This window comes from Elephas maximus, chromosome 22 (assembly GCF_024166365.1).
Source record: "Elephas maximus indicus isolate mEleMax1 chromosome 22, mEleMax1 primary haplotype, whole genome shotgun sequence".
Lineage (NCBI taxonomy): Eukaryota > Metazoa > Chordata > Mammalia > Proboscidea > Elephantidae > Elephas > Elephas maximus.
In genome coordinates, this window is record NC_064840.1 from 26,425,954 (window position 1) to 26,441,320 (window position 15,367).

Sequence of the window (15,367 nt, forward strand, 5' to 3'; positions counted from 1 at the left end):
GTTATTGTTGTTAATCTCTTACTGTATTAAATTTATAAATTAAACTTTATCATAGGTATGTATTTATAGGAAAAAACACAGTATATGTAGGATTCGGTACTATCCTCAGATTCAGGCATCCACTGGGGGTCTTGGAACTCACCTTCCAAGGGTAAGTGGGTTCTCCTTGTATAATACTTTGTCTGGAAACCCTGGTGGTGTAGTGGTTAAGAGTTCAGCTGCTAACCAAAAGGTCGGCAGTTCGAATCCACCAGGTGCTCCTTGAAAACACTACAGTGCAGTTCTACTCTGTCCTATAGGGTCGCTAAGAGTCGGAATCAGGGTGTTCTTTTGGTTTTTGTTTTATCTTTTGGTTACTTTGTCTTCTCAAGTTGCCCTTTGAAATCTTCTATTCAGCTCTTTTGCATCACCATTTCTTCTGTTTCCTTTAGCTACTCTAAGTTGAAAAGCACATTTCAGAGTCTTCTGACATCCATTTTGGTTTTTTCTTTCTTTTCTTTTTAATGACCTTTTGCTTTCTTCATGTATGATGTCCTTGATGTCACCCCATAACTCATCTGGTCTTCGGTCATTAGTGTTCAATGAGTTAAATCTATTCTTGAGATGGTCTCTAAACTCAGGTGGGATATACTCAAGGTCATACTTTGGTTCTCGTGGACTTGTTCTGATTTTCTTCAGCTTCAACTTGAACTTGCAAATGAGCAATGGACGGTCTGTTCCGCAGCTGGCCCCTGGCCTTGTTCTAACTGAGGATATTGGGCTTCTCCATCGTTTCTTTCCCCAGATGAAGTTGATTGATTCCTGTGTATTCTATCCGGCAAGGTCCACGTGAATAGCAGCCATCTATGTTGTTGAAAAAAAGGTATTTGCAATGAATAAGTCAGTGGTCTTGCATCATTCTATCATCCCTGGTGTCATTTCTATCCAAAAGAACAGAAACCAAACCTGCTGCAGACGAGTCTATTCCGACACAGAACAACCCCACAGGACAGCGTAGAACTGCCTCATAGGGCTTCCAAATAGCAACTGGTGGATTCAAACTGCAGATGGTTGGCAGCTGAGTTCTTAACCACTGCACCACCAGGCTCTGTCATTTCTATACCAAGGCCATATTTTCCAACCACTGGTCCTTCTTTTTTTGTTTCCAACTTTTTCATTACAATCAGTATTAACTATCAATGCATCTTGATTCTGTGTTTGATCAATTTCAGATGGCGGAAGTTGGTAAAAGTCTTTGATTTCTTCATCTTTGGCTATTAGTGATTGGTGTGTAAATTTGAGTAACAATCCTATTAACTGGTCTTCCTTATAGGCATATGGATATTATTCTACCACTGACAGCACCGTACTTCAGGACACATTTTGAAATATTCTTTTTGACAAGGAATGGGACACCATTCCTCTTCAGTTTGTCATTCCTGGCATAGTAGATTGATTGTCTGATTCAAAACGGCCAAAACCACTCCATTTCAGCTAACTAATGTCTAGAATATCGATTTTTATGCATTCCATTTCATTTTTGACAACTTCCAATTTTCCTAGATTCATACTTCATAATTCTACATTCCAATTATTAATGGATGTTTGCGGCTCTTCTCATTTTGAGTTGCACCGCAACAGCAAATGAAGGTCCTGAAAGCTTGACTCCATCCACATCATTAAGTTCGACTCTACTTTGAGGAGGCAGCTCTTCCCCAGTCATATTTTGTGTGCCTTCCAACCTGAAGGGTTCGTCTTCCAGCACTATATCAGACAATGTTCTGCTACTATTTATAAGGTTTTCAAGGGTCAATTTTTTTTAGAAGTAGATTGCCAGGTCCTTCTTCCTAGTTTGTCTTAGTCTGGAAGCTCCACTGAAACCTGACCACCATGGGTAACCCTGCTGGTATTTGAAATATCAGTGGCATAGTTTCCAGCATCACAGCAACATGGATGCCACCACAATATGACAAGCTGACAGACAAATGGTAGTTTGTATCCACAGAGCCTGAGAAATTAAGGTTCTTTTGGGTAGTTGGGTAATAGCAGACACTGCATGCATACAGTAATTTATTGAAAACATTCCAAAACTTAGAAGGAATATTTAAGTAACAATCATTTGTAAAATTAAATTACCTGAAAGACATGTAATTTAATATAGACTGTAAAAGGCCATTTGTAGTAATGAAGATCAATGGATGGAAAAGGACTCTAGAGTTTTGCTACCTCTCTAGGCTCCAGGGATTAGTTTCTCAGCTCAGCTGGTTTAATACCTTAAAGGTTATTATTGATGTTTTTAAAATGTCTAATACATGAAAATACTATGGCTTGATAATAGAAAACATTATTACAAATTATTTGATAAGATAGCGTACTTAAGTGATATTTGACAGCTTAACTGTCAAGCTACATGACCTTGGGTAAGTTACTTTAGTTCTCTGAGCTTCAGTTTCTTCCTCATTGTGAGGTTTAATTGAAATAATAATATAAAGCCCTTGGCACAACGCCTCGCACATGGTAAATGCTGAAAAAATGTTAACTTCTATAATAATTATTCCTGTAGTTTTTAGTATTAAAGAGCAGAATCATATAGTCACTTAAAATTTACTGGGAGAAGTAGCTCATGCAGCCCAAACTACAAAGATTGATTTGCATCAAAAGGTTAGTCTAATTTACAGAGAGAAAAATAACTACCAAGCTAATTGTAATTCATATACCCAGTTCAGCATTTTCCCCCAGGAAAGAAGCATACTTAGGAAACCAAATTGAGATTGGCAGTCTGATGGGTGAGTACACTGAATGTGAATCAGAAAGATGACTGCTTTCTCTCTGCCCTAATTCTCCTTGAACTTCAGTCCTTCCTATCTCTGCTACAGCTTAATATCCCTAAAGCAATTATTTTATTCACTCTCTTGACCAAACCCTTTGACTTTCCATTGACTACAGAATAAAGGATAAATTCCTTAGCCTCTTTTAAGATCCATATTAATTTGTCCCCACAATTCCTTTCCAATTTTATCTCCTACTTCTCTCCAACATGAGCCCTGCACTCCAGTAAGGATGGGTTCTTCACTATTCCCTGAGCATTTCTTATTCTGAACCAAGGCATATGCTAGGTTTTCCTCATGGTATGTTCCTTCCTCCCCTGTATCCAAATTCTTTCCATCATTCAAGGTCTACAGTAGGTTCCACCTCCATCATGAGGTATATACAAACCATTCTACCCAGACCCAGTGCTGTCGAGTCGATTCCGACTCATAGCGACCCTATAGGATAGAGTAGAACCGCCCCTTCTTGCCCATGCTAAATCTCCCCTTCTCTAAATTCCTGTGACTTGTATTACCTTACTCTCTTTTTTCACATATCTGTAAATCATATACTGCTTTGTGTATTGACTTAACTCCAGCAAGTCATATTTCCGTAACCAGATTATAAACTTCTACAAGATGAAGATCATGATCTTTGCATTCTGAGAGAATAGCACAGTATATTATGTGTACATATATATTTTTTCAAATATGTAGATGAAAAAATATATATATATAGAATACTGAGTCTCAATGAATAAACAAATAATGCATTGATGAATATCGATGGGACAAGCTAAACTTGCCTGGCCAAACCCAGCAAGGCTGCTTGGCCCTAGCATGCTTCACCGGGTTCCCAGCATCCAAGTTTCTCCCAGAGCACTTCCCTTCAGTTTTTCCAACTGTATCAAGGTTTACATCAGAAATTTCCTAATTGCTTCAGGAAGTGAATAGCCAATAAAGAATCCTTCTCTTTAAGCATCTTTGGCTTTCTGATTTCCTTTACTCTAGAAGATCTAAATATACGAACATGAAACAAGCCCCCAGAAAGTTATTTTGTAAGAATCTGATCTAATTTTCTGGACATCCCCAATCCATTAGGCAGTTAAATGTAGACATGCTCTGTCAGAATATTATGTGCCAGTTAACTGATAAAACTGCTGTTTAAGAAAAAACACAAAGATTAAAGTCATGATTCTGAACTAACTCATTAAGTGGTCATCGATTTTCTTTTAATTCTGAACAAAAAATACCTTGTGTATTCTGATGGGCTGAGAGAGCTGAGCAGTGGCCATTATAGGAATGTTTCAGGATACTTTTAACAATTGTAACCTGTAAAATATATATATATAATTAATTAGAGACCTTGGCTAACAAGTATTTCCTATTATATTCTGCCCAAAGATCGAACTAAAAAACTTCTAAAAACAAAACTAACATCAAGGACAGTCAAGTAGAAATTGCTTCCCAGATTGTTCGGTTTAGAGAAAAATGTACCAAGCTCAATTTTAAAAAAGCAAAGGAAGACTCATTACTAAAATAGTTCTTTTAGGCCCTATGTAATCTATACAAGGAATTTGAGTTAGAAAACTCCTTATCGTAAATTTTCCAAAAGAAAAACCATATAATTAGAATTTGACTGTATTCTCTGGGAAATTAGTGAAATAAACATTGTTATCGCCACTACTGATTCCCTGTAAATTTGGTATAGATCTCTGGATTAATTTTTGCATCCACTAAATGAAAATTATAAGATGATTTACTTGTTCACAAATATGTTTGAAAGACAGAAATTCTAAATCACTTAAAGATTCAACAGTATGTCTTACTCCTTGTCATCCTCTCAGACAGTAATGGTGCTCTGTAGACAGCAGGGACTCAAAAGTATTTCTTAACTTCCTGTATAATTTATTTGCAAATTCAACTCAAAAGTTAATGCTTAAAATAAATCTAGTTTTCACTCAATTGCTTCACTTACATAAAAAAAAGCAAATTTTCCTTTTTTCTTTTCAAAGGACTTAATTTTAGTTAGGGTTTCTTTTCTAGGTTTTATGGAGTTCTAACCAAAACACTGTCAAATAACCCACTTTAAAAAAATTCCATTCTGGATCACTCAGGATAGTCTATGACCTATCTTTTGTGTATCAATTAATGTAAGACTCGGGAAGATTTTGTAAATAAAAGGGCGGAGTTATTTGACACTGCCACAAGGTGCTGACAAAGATTATCCCATAAACCTATGTGCCATCAAGTAGATTCCGACTCAGCAACCCTATTTAAAAAACAAAAACAAAAAACCAGATCCCTTGCCGTCAAGTCGAATCCAACTCATAGCAACCCTATAGGAAATAGCGACCCTATAGGATAGAGTAGAACTGCCCCATAGGGTTTCCAAGGAGCTACTGCTGGATTCAAACTGCCGACCTTTTGGATGGCAGCCAAACGTTTAACCACTGCGCCACCAGGGGATTGTAAATAGGTAATATACTTTCTCTCAAATTAATTCTTCAGAGAGCACTAGGGGGTACTCTTTTACAGTATTTATATGAGACTGAAAATCTTTGGATCTTAAGCATTCCAAAGTATCTTTTGTTGACTTCAGAGTATAACCTTCACTTCTGAGTATAACCTTCACTTCTGAGTATAACCTTCACTTCAGAGTGTAACCTTCAAATCTAACTCAACACATCAAATTGTCTCCCTTGCAATTTCAAGAAATAAAATGGGGGAAGGAATAGCTTTAAGAGTTTTAACTCTAGTCCTAGCCCACTGAACTCCGGTAAACTACCCCCTACTGAGGCAGTTGTTAGTCTTAGAGATAATAAATGAGAGGAATAACGATTTTTAAACAGCTGTCTATATTGGTGCTTTCTTCATTCCTCTATGATCATAAGACATTCTGATGGCATTTTTAGAGAATCAAGTCCTGAAAATAACATCAGCTAATTAGAATACAATGCATTGCTATTGTTGTTAGGTGCCGTTAAGGTGGTTCCAACTCATAGTGATCCTATAAACAAGAGGATGAAACACTGCCTGGTCCTACGCTATCCTCACCATTGTTGTTATGTGGGAGCCTGTTGTTGCAATCCACCTCCTGAGGGTCTTCTTCTTTTTCACTGACTTTTAACCGCTGTGCCACCAGGGTGCCTAATGCATTACTATATCCATACTAGTTTAATGGATGGCCTGGAATAAATTGATATTACCACTGAAAACTGAGACATCCAGGGCTCTTGATTCTGAGAAAGGATTAAAGCTAGTCACTATTAATATTTTGTAAATACCTTAGAAATTAAAATTTAGAAAATAAGCAAAATTAAAGTTTATGCACACATACATATACAAACAACTGGCAGTATGAGATAGTAGAAAGAGACTTTGGAGTTAATGAACCTGGGTTCAAACTCTGACTCAACTGCTTTGCAGCTTTCTAACCTTGGCCAAATTACCTAATCTGTCTGGACCTCAGTTTGCTTTTTGTAAAGTGGAGATGATAGATCCAACTTTTCAGGGCTCTTGTTCTTATCTGGGCACCTGTTTATATGGAGAGTTGGCATAGCATAGTGATTAAGCACATAGACTCTTCTGGAGCCAAACTGCCTAGGAACAAATTCAAGTCTGCAATTCACTGTTCATGTGACCTTGGGCAAATTAATTAATTGCTGTGTGTGCCTCAGTTTTCTCATCTGTAAAATGGGTATAGTAATAGTATCTGCCGCGTAGCGTGGTTTTGAGGATTGAGTCACTGTAAAGCACTTGGACACTGTGTGACACACAGTTCATTTTATGTAGCAAAGCACGTTTATTTAATAAATCTTACTATACATTTGTGCTGAAACACCCAGTTGTTCCTCTTCTGTGTCCTCTTCAAAAATTTTTTTTCCTGCCCATCTCTTAGCTCTTGTTGTCCGCCAGGGTTCTGTCCTAGGAACCTTCTTTTTTTACTTCTAAACACACTCCCTGGATGAACAAATAAGCTTCCATGGTTTCAATTACTATCTCTATTCTAATGATTCTTATATAAGAGTCCAGGTTTCTCTCGGGAGTTGCAGATCTGTAGAGCTGTCTAATAGACAGTCTCACTTTGATGCTCACAACATATCCAATGTGAATTCTTTCCTCTCCTAAAACCTGTTCCTATTCCTTAACTTATTGAATGACATCACCAAATATTTAGTTGCTCAAAGTCTAAAACATTTTTTTCTATTATTGTAATTTAGATGAAGTTTACAGAACTAGCTTCTCATTAAACAATTAGTACACATATTGTTTTGTAACATTGGTTAACAACCCCACGACATGTTAACACTCTCCCTTCTTGACCTTGGGTTCTCAATCACCAGCTTTCCTGTCCCCTCCTGCCTTCTAGTCCTTGCCCCTGGGCTAGTGTGCCCCTTTAGTCTCATTTTGTTTTATTGGCCTCTCTCATCTTTGGCTGAAGGGTAGACCTCAGGAGTGACTTCATTGCTGAGCTAAAAGAATGTCCAGGGGTCCACACTCTTGGGGTTTCTTCAGTCTCTGTCAGGCTAGTAAGTCTTGTCTTTTTTTGTGAGTTAGAATTTTGTTCTACGTTTTTCTTCAGCTCTGTCCGGGACCCTCTATTGTGATTCCTGTCAGAGTAGTCAGTGGTGGTAGCCGGGCACCATATAGATGTACGTGACTCAGGCTGGTAGAAGCTATGGCAGCTGTGGTCCATTAGTCCTTTGGACTAATATTTCCCTTGTCTCAAAGTCTAAAGCTTCTGGTCCAACCCTGACTCCTCCCTCTCTTTTTCCCACATCCAGAGATCTTAATATTTCTCGAATCTGCCCACTCTTCACTTTATCCATGCTGTTCTCGTCTCCGTTTTAGATCAGGCCAGCCTCATTTTCTGCCTGGACTGGTTACTACTCTGCCCACCTCTAGTCTTGGCTTTCTCCATTCTGTTCTTTGTATTGCAGCCAGTTTTCTCTTTATGTTACAAACCTGATTATGTAACTTCCCGGAATGAACTACTTCAATGGCTCCCCTCTGCCCTCAGTATAAAATTCGAACTCCTTACTATGGTTTCAAGATCTGGCTCATGTCTCCGTAGCCTCATCTCTAACCATTTTTCCCTTACACTTTTATGTGCCACCATTCTTATCTAGTTTAATCACCCTAAAGAACTATATTCACTCTAGCCTTCAGGCTTTTGCAATATTCCTCTGCCTGAAACATTTTCCCTTTTCCCAATGTCTACTTATCTCCTAGACATGGCTTCGTATAATTTTCTCAAGGAGTTATTTCCTGATTCCCCCCACCCTGCCCAATTCTGGGTTATGTGCCCATTGCAAAATATACTGTTTTCTGGTTGACCTTATGTATCTTCCCACCCTACCGTGAGCTAACATGAGAGCAATGTTGTGTCTGTCTAGCTCATTCTTTTCTGGTTTATTTTTAATTTTTTAAAGCGTACAATTCAGTGGGTTTTAGTATATTCACAAAGTTGTGCGATCATTACCACCATCTAATTCTAGAACATTTTCATCACCTCAAAAAAGAAATCCCATGCCCATTAGCAGTCACTTCCCATTACCATTTCCTCCCATCCCCTGGCAACTACTAATCTGCTTTCTGTCTCTATAGATTTTCCTATTCTGGACATTTCACATAAGTGAAGTCATACAATAGCGCCTATATTTTCTGTCTGATTTAGCTCATTCTTGAACCCTCAGTACCAACACAGTACTGGGAAAAGTAAGTGCTCAATAAATATTTGCTGAGTCAGTTGAAGAAGCACCACAAGAACAAGGAAGAATTAAGGGTCTAGAAAAGAATCACAGGATTTTAGAAGTAGGAGGAACTTTAAATGTCATCCAGCTCAAATTATCTATTTTCTAGATGAGGAAATCAAGGTCCAGAGAAATCAACTGACTTACCCAGGGTCAGTCAGTCATTCAGTGGCAGAACTGACAGTAAAACTTAAAAATTTTGACTCATGCTTTGGGGCTTTTTCTACAATGACTCCACAAAATGAAATTCTCCTTTGTTTTCATTCTAATAAGATACACTACCAGTGCCTCCCTAGTTGCTGGGCTTGCTTGCTTATTTCTCAACATCCTAGGGTCTCTATCTGGTGTTCTAGAACAAACTTGCTTCAGGAGGGCAAAAAGACCTTTAAAAAAAATTTTTTTTTTTTTTAAATAGCCAGGCTCCTTGCAACCTCTAACTATCCTGTTGCTACTGTTGTGTTTTCCCTTTGAGCAGGTGTTTTGTGGAAGTCTCCTACTCAAGTACAAACCCTGCTTAATTTTGAAAGCTGACAGTCCCAGGAGGTATGACTCTACAGATCACGCACTCTTAGAGAATAGCTCTGGTGTTTTGTTTTGTTTTTTTTATCACCTTGTTCTCTGACTCATTATCTAAAGACCTAGGACAGATTTTATAACTGTGGATTTTAAAAACAGAATTCTAACTTTCAAATGCCTTTCATTTATATATTTATTTGCATATTGGATCCATAAACGTGAAAATTCACAGGGCATTGAGACTATTCAGTCTTACATTTCTTATGTTCACTCCATGACAATGATTAAGATCTTGTTGAGAAAGAGGCAAGATTTCTGTATTCTGTCTGATAAAGTCTCACTCTAAGTTTACCTCCTGACCTGTGTCTCAACTCCCTATTTATAATGGTGGCACAATTACTATTTTACCCCCCCCCCTTTTTTTTTTCATGTGTGAATCTGATAAAGATTAACCAGCTGTTGTTTAATTTATTAAGGCCTAAACCACTTTTTTTTTTTTGCCATTCTGAGTAAAGCCAAAACCAAAGTCCTTATTACATTTGCCCAAACTCAATGACGGTTGATTTCCTAATACTTTCCACCCATCTTTCCCAGTCTTCCAAAACATTTGTTTTTTTACAAGAAAATTCTATCAAGTGAACAATATCCAGTAGCTGGATTCTAAAATGTAAGCAGATGATCTTCCTTACACATACATGATATAAAAAAAATCTTCATTCAAAGGGAGTGCATGTCAACATAAATGGGCACAAAAGATTCACAAAGCTGCTAGGGAACGGAACATGTACTAATACTACTGCACTACTCCAAGCCCTTCATTTTAAAGAAGAGGAAAGTCAATTCAGTGAACGAAGAAAAGTCTTTTCAACCAATTGTGCCGGAACAATTGGACATCCAAATGGCAAAAAAAAAAAAAAGGACTTTGGCCTAAATCTCATACCAGACACAAATATTACCTTAAAATGGGTCATGGATATAAATATAAAACAACAAAACTATAAAGAAGAAGAAAGTGTGGCCCAGCAAGAGGGCTTGGCTTGCCAAAGGTCAACCAGTTACTTAGAGGTTTCGCAGAAAATTATTCAGTAAATTCAGTAAATTATTATTCATCATTTTAATAAATTTCATTTAGCCCTGATAATTTCCCTACTTCATGCTCATTCAGAATAAATGGTTTCCACTACATTGAGTATTTGTTCACGCTGTTTTGGTTTTTTAATATCTTTTGCATACTACTTCAATTATTCATTCATTCAACATTTACTGGGTGACTACAATGTGCCAGTCATCATGCAGGATTACAAAGATGTAAATTCTGTTCCAATATCAAGAAATGTATGGCCCAGTGGGGGTGAAATTAGATTATCACTCCCAATTAGATTGAAAACCCCTTTAGGGGTTAAGAACCATACCTTTACTTCATTTTTACCAACCCATACATGATGTGCTGTACAACCTATCCAATGGTCTGCACACTTGACCACAGTTTGAGTGATTGACTAAGCATGTGTTTCAAGATACTCTTTCCTCTGTATTGTTTGGGGAACTAAAGTCTACAAAGATGAGATGGCAAATCCTCAAGAAAGTGAAAGAAGAGCTGAGGTCAACCCGTGAGGCCTCACTCCCACCTCTCTCTCTCCTCTTGGTCTGTGCCAAGCGTTGGCTACGTTTTAACACCTCAATGGCTGCAGAAAATCTGACCTCCATAAGATAAAACCCCAAAGCTCCTAATACACAGAAGTCGTCTGCCTGGGGGGTAATTATTGCTGCTTTTTCCTCAAGATTGGCATGTTCATTTCCACCCCATTTTCTATTCAGGGGTGCAATATCTAGATTGAAAAGCTACCAAATAGGGGGAACGTGGGTGGCCCCAGTACAATTCTACTTTTTTTTATGTGTGAAGTTTTTCATCGTCAAATGTTGGGGGAAAATGGTACCTAGAGGCTTCCCTTTGTCTTCCTCAACCCCGGCGTTCCCGCCGTCCCGTTTCTCCTCAGATTATCTCAGGCACCAAATCAAACTTAAAGCCTCAAGGAAAAAATAAAGAAAAAAATTAACATAAAGAACATGGCCCTCACCTCAGCTCGACGACACCTCCCTTTGACGAGCCTCAACCGTCTTTTCCGGCCCAGACCCGCCCCTCAGGCTCATGAATAATCAACTAGCCCTTCCTGGGCGGGGCGAGACGTTTCCTCATAAATAATTCATTGACTCTCTAGGCTTGCCTGGGCGGCCGGCCTTGCTCGGCTTCATGAATATGCAAAATAGGGCGAGCAGCCGCTAACCGCCCCTGGCCCGCCAGCTGCCTCTGTGTCTGGCCTCCCTGGAGCGCATGTCAATGCTCCTCGTCCGCTTGCCTGTTGGCGCCGCGCCTCCTCAGCCGCGTTTCCCGCGCTTCCGACGGCTCGCCCCGTGCTCCCGGGCGGGAGAGATCGGTGTCGAGCTTGCAGCGCCGCACGGGCCCTCGCAGAGGCCGCCGGCGCCGCGTTCGGGCGTCTGGCTGGCCATGCCCTCCTGCCGGCCTTCGGCCCAAGCAGCCGGTAGGTCGAGGAGAGCTTGCTGCAGGGCTTCCTGTGGAGGGGCTGCCCGCCGAGGTTGGGCGGCGGCGGCGAGGCCCACGAGGGCTGGGGGGTCTGGAGTGAACAGAAGCCGGCGGGGTTAGAGTCCGGAGGGACCTTGGGGCTGATGCCGGCCAGGGCCCGGATCTGGGGGGGCGCTCTGAGGCCTGAGGTCAGCGCTGGACGGCCTGGAAGAGGGGAGTCAGAGCCTGGAGGCACCCAGTCAGCGGGAAAGGCTGAGTTAGAGGTTCGGAGGGCAAAGTTTCCAGCCCTTGAGAACATTTTCAGCTTCTTCCCTACACCTAGACATGATTTTGCATTACTTTGAACATTAATTATGTAAATAAAAAAATAAATAAATAAAACATCCATAAATTACACTGTTCCTAGTCTTAGTCCGTTTCACAGAGGTAGCCCTTGTAAGCAGTTGGGGGTGTGTCCCCTCAGGTCCTTGCTCCTGTGTTTGGGTACATATTTATTTAGTACCTGGGAATCCCTGGGTAGTGCAAAAGAGCTAAGCCTTAGGCAGTAGGTTTGAGGTTGGGGTCCACCCAGAGGTACCTCAGAAGAAAGGCCTGGCAGTCTACTTCCAAAAAATCAGCCATTGAAAAGTCTGTAGAGCACACTTCTACTTTGACACACGGGGGGTCACCCTGAGTCAGAAACTACAGCAACTGGTTGAAGCCTTTCAAAGGTTAATGAAGTCAGTGTGACCAAAGCAGATTGTCTCAGAGGCAGTCAGAAGATCCCAAGCAGCCACAAGACTACTAGGATGAGGCCCCCCAACCAGTAACATCAAATACGTCCATCTAGACTGACCAAGCCGCACATATAAGACGCTTATAGAGTGTTGGCAAATGAAAGCCATTTAGTTACCCACAGAAAACAGCGAACAGTTTCATGACAAGCAGTCTCCCCTAGCTCAAAAGCTGTACAGGCAGAGAGAGAGACTTTTCTACTCTTGCCCTCACTTTGTACTGTGGGTGAGGGACCAGGAAGTCCCTTCCCAGTCAGTTTTATATTTCAGGGGCTACTGACCTACTGCATGGATTATAGTGTAGATTTCTCCACTGACCACTGGGGGTGGTTAGACGTGTGGTCACCAGTGAAAGAATTGTATCTGTTTAACCATGCAAATTATCGGGCTTGGTGTGTGTGTGTGTCTGTGTGTGTGTCTGTGCGTGGTTTGTCCCAAAGTTTAAAATACTAGCAGGGGGAGGAACAGAGAGGAACTACAGTAGACCATTTGGGCCTTCCCAAGGACTACCTCAGGACTTAGAGTCCTTTGAACACCTGCAAGGATTTCCTAAGAGAGTAGATGAAGCAGCAGGCCAGTTGAAACCTCTTCTCATTTTGTTTCTGCAGGAAAGGCAGAAAAAAAGATGCAAGTTGATAAAAACATTTGTTATAACCTGACTCAACGGCAATGGGTATAACATCATGACTAAAACCAAATTTGGGGCTGTTACATTCCTTTAATTCAGATTTTTTTATTTTGACAGTAGTACCATTCCACCCATTTTTTTTTTTTACTTGCTGTAAAAAAAAATTCCCTCCCCCATTTTTTTATTGCAATTTAGATGGTTTACAGAGCAAATTAGTTTCTCATTAAACAATTAATACATTGTTTTGTGACATTGGTTGCCAACCCCACGACATATCAACACTCCCCTTCTCTACCTTGGGTTCCCCATTACCAGCTTTCCTGTCTCCTCCTGCCTTCTCGTCCTTGTTACTGGGCTGGTGAGGCCCATTTAGTCTCATTTTGTTTTATGGGACTGTCTAATCTTTGGCTGAAGAGTGACCTTCAGGAGTGACTTCAGTATTAAGTTAAAACGGTGTCTGGGGGCCATACTCTCGGGGTTTCTCCAGTCTCTGTTAGACCAGTAAGTCTGGTCTTTTGTGAGTTAGAATTTTGTTCTACATTTTTCTCTACCTATGTCTGGGAACCTCTATGGTGATCCCTGTCACAGCAGTTGGTAGTGGTAGCTGGGGAATATCTAGTTGTGCTGGACTCAGTCTGGCGGAGGCTGTGGAGTTGTGGTCTGTTAGTCCTTTGGACTAATATTCCCTTGTGTCTTTGGTTTTCTTCGTTCTCCCTTGCTCCATATGGGGTGGGACCAGTGGAGTATTTTAGGTGGCCACTCACAAGCTTTTAAGACCTCAGACACTACTCACCAAAGTAAGACGTAAAGCATTTTCTTTGTAAACTGTGTTATGCTGGTTGAGCTAGATGTCTCCTAAGAACAATGGTTTCCAGCCTACAGCACAATAATTTGGTCCCTCAGGGAGTTTGGATATGTCTATGAAGCTTCCATGACCTTCCCTTAGTCAAGTTGTGCTAACATCCGCAGTATTGTGTACTGTCTTACCCTTCACCAAAGTTACCACTTATCTACTGTCTAGTTAGTGTTTTTCCTTTTTTTTTTTTTTTTTTACCAATCCCAACTCTGTGTAAACCTTTTCAGGAGTTTTTATAATAGTGGCTTCATACAGTGTTTGCCCTTTTGCGATTGACTTATTTTACTCAGCATAATGCCCTCCAGATTCATCCATGTTGTGTGATGGTTTCACAGATTCATCATTTTTCTTTATTGTTGTGTAGTATTCCATTGTGTGTCTGTACCATAGTTTGTTTATCCATTCATCTGTTGACGAGCACCTAGGTTGTTTCCCTCTTTTTGCTATTGTGAATAATGCTGCAGTGAACATGGGTGTGCATATGTCTGTTGGTGTGACGGCTCTTATTTCTCTAGGATATATTCCTAGGAGTGGGATTGCTGGATTGTATGGTATTTGTATTTCTAGCTTTTTAAGGAAGCACCATATCATTTTCCAAAATGGTTGTACCATTTTACATTCCCACCAGCTGTGCATAAGACTTCCAGTTTCCCTGCAGCCTCTCCAACGTTTGTTATTTTCTTTCTTTTTTTTTGATTCATCCCGGTAGTGTTGGGGTGAGATGATATCTGAATTGTAGTTTTGATTTTCGTTTCTCTAATGGTTATTCATCGCAGGCATTTCCTCATGTGTCTGTTAGCAGCCTGAATGTCTTCTTTGGTGAAGTGTTTGTTCATATCCTTTGCTCATTTTTTAATTGTATTATTTGACTTTTTGTTGTAGAGGCGTTGGATTTTACTACAGATTTTAGAGATTAGGCCTTCGTCAGATTTGTCATAGCCAAAAATTTTTCCCAGTCTGCAGGCTGTCTTTTTACTCTTTTGGTGAAGTTTTTTTGATGAGCATAAGTGTTTAATTTTTAGAAGACCCCAGTTATCTAGCTTATCTTCTGGTGTTTTTGTATTGTTAGTTACGGTTTGTATGCTGTTTCTGCCGTATATTAGGGCCTCTAGTGTATTTTTCTTCTATGATCCTTATAGTTTTTTGTTTTATATTTAGGGTCGTTGACCCATTTTGAATTAGGTTTTGTGTGTGGTGTGAGGTATGGGTCCTGTTTCAATTTTTTACAGATGGACATCCAGTTTTGCTAGCACCATCTGTTAAAAAGACTATCTTTTTCCCATTTAATGGACTTTGGGCCTTGTTGAAGATCAGGTGACCATGGGTGGATGGATTTACATCTGGGTTTTCGATTCTGTTCCATTGGTCAATGTGTCTTTCAGAGTGTACCAGTACCAAACTGTTTTGTCTGCCGTAGCTGTATAGTAGGTTCTGAGGTCAGGGAGTGTGAATCCTCCTACTTTATTCTTTCCTTCCCTCATTTTTGACAACGAAAAATGTCTCCAGACAT

At 40.1% G+C, this 15,367-nt stretch overlaps 1 protein-coding gene across 4 annotated transcripts in view; it reads right to left on the reverse strand.

Annotated features, from left to right (window-relative positions):
* The window catches only part of HORMAD2 (HORMA domain containing 2), a 179,801-nt gene that overhangs the window by 118,003 nt on the left and 46,431 nt on the right, over positions 1–15,367 (reverse strand). For 2 of the 4 annotated variants that reach the window (XR_007514993.1, XM_049866861.1), the window contains exon 2: positions 4,040–4,118. The exons of 1 other annotated variant lie outside the window; for it this stretch is intronic. Coding sequence is in view for 2 of the 3 variants with exons in the window: in XM_049866861.1 (XP_049722818.1) it covers positions 4,040–4,081 (42 nt within the window). In the remaining variant the exon portion in view is untranslated. Of the gene's footprint in view, positions 1–4,039; positions 4,119–10,995; positions 11,056–15,367 lie in introns of those variants that run through there. One more of the 4 variants, XM_049866862.1, reaches the window with a different exon arrangement.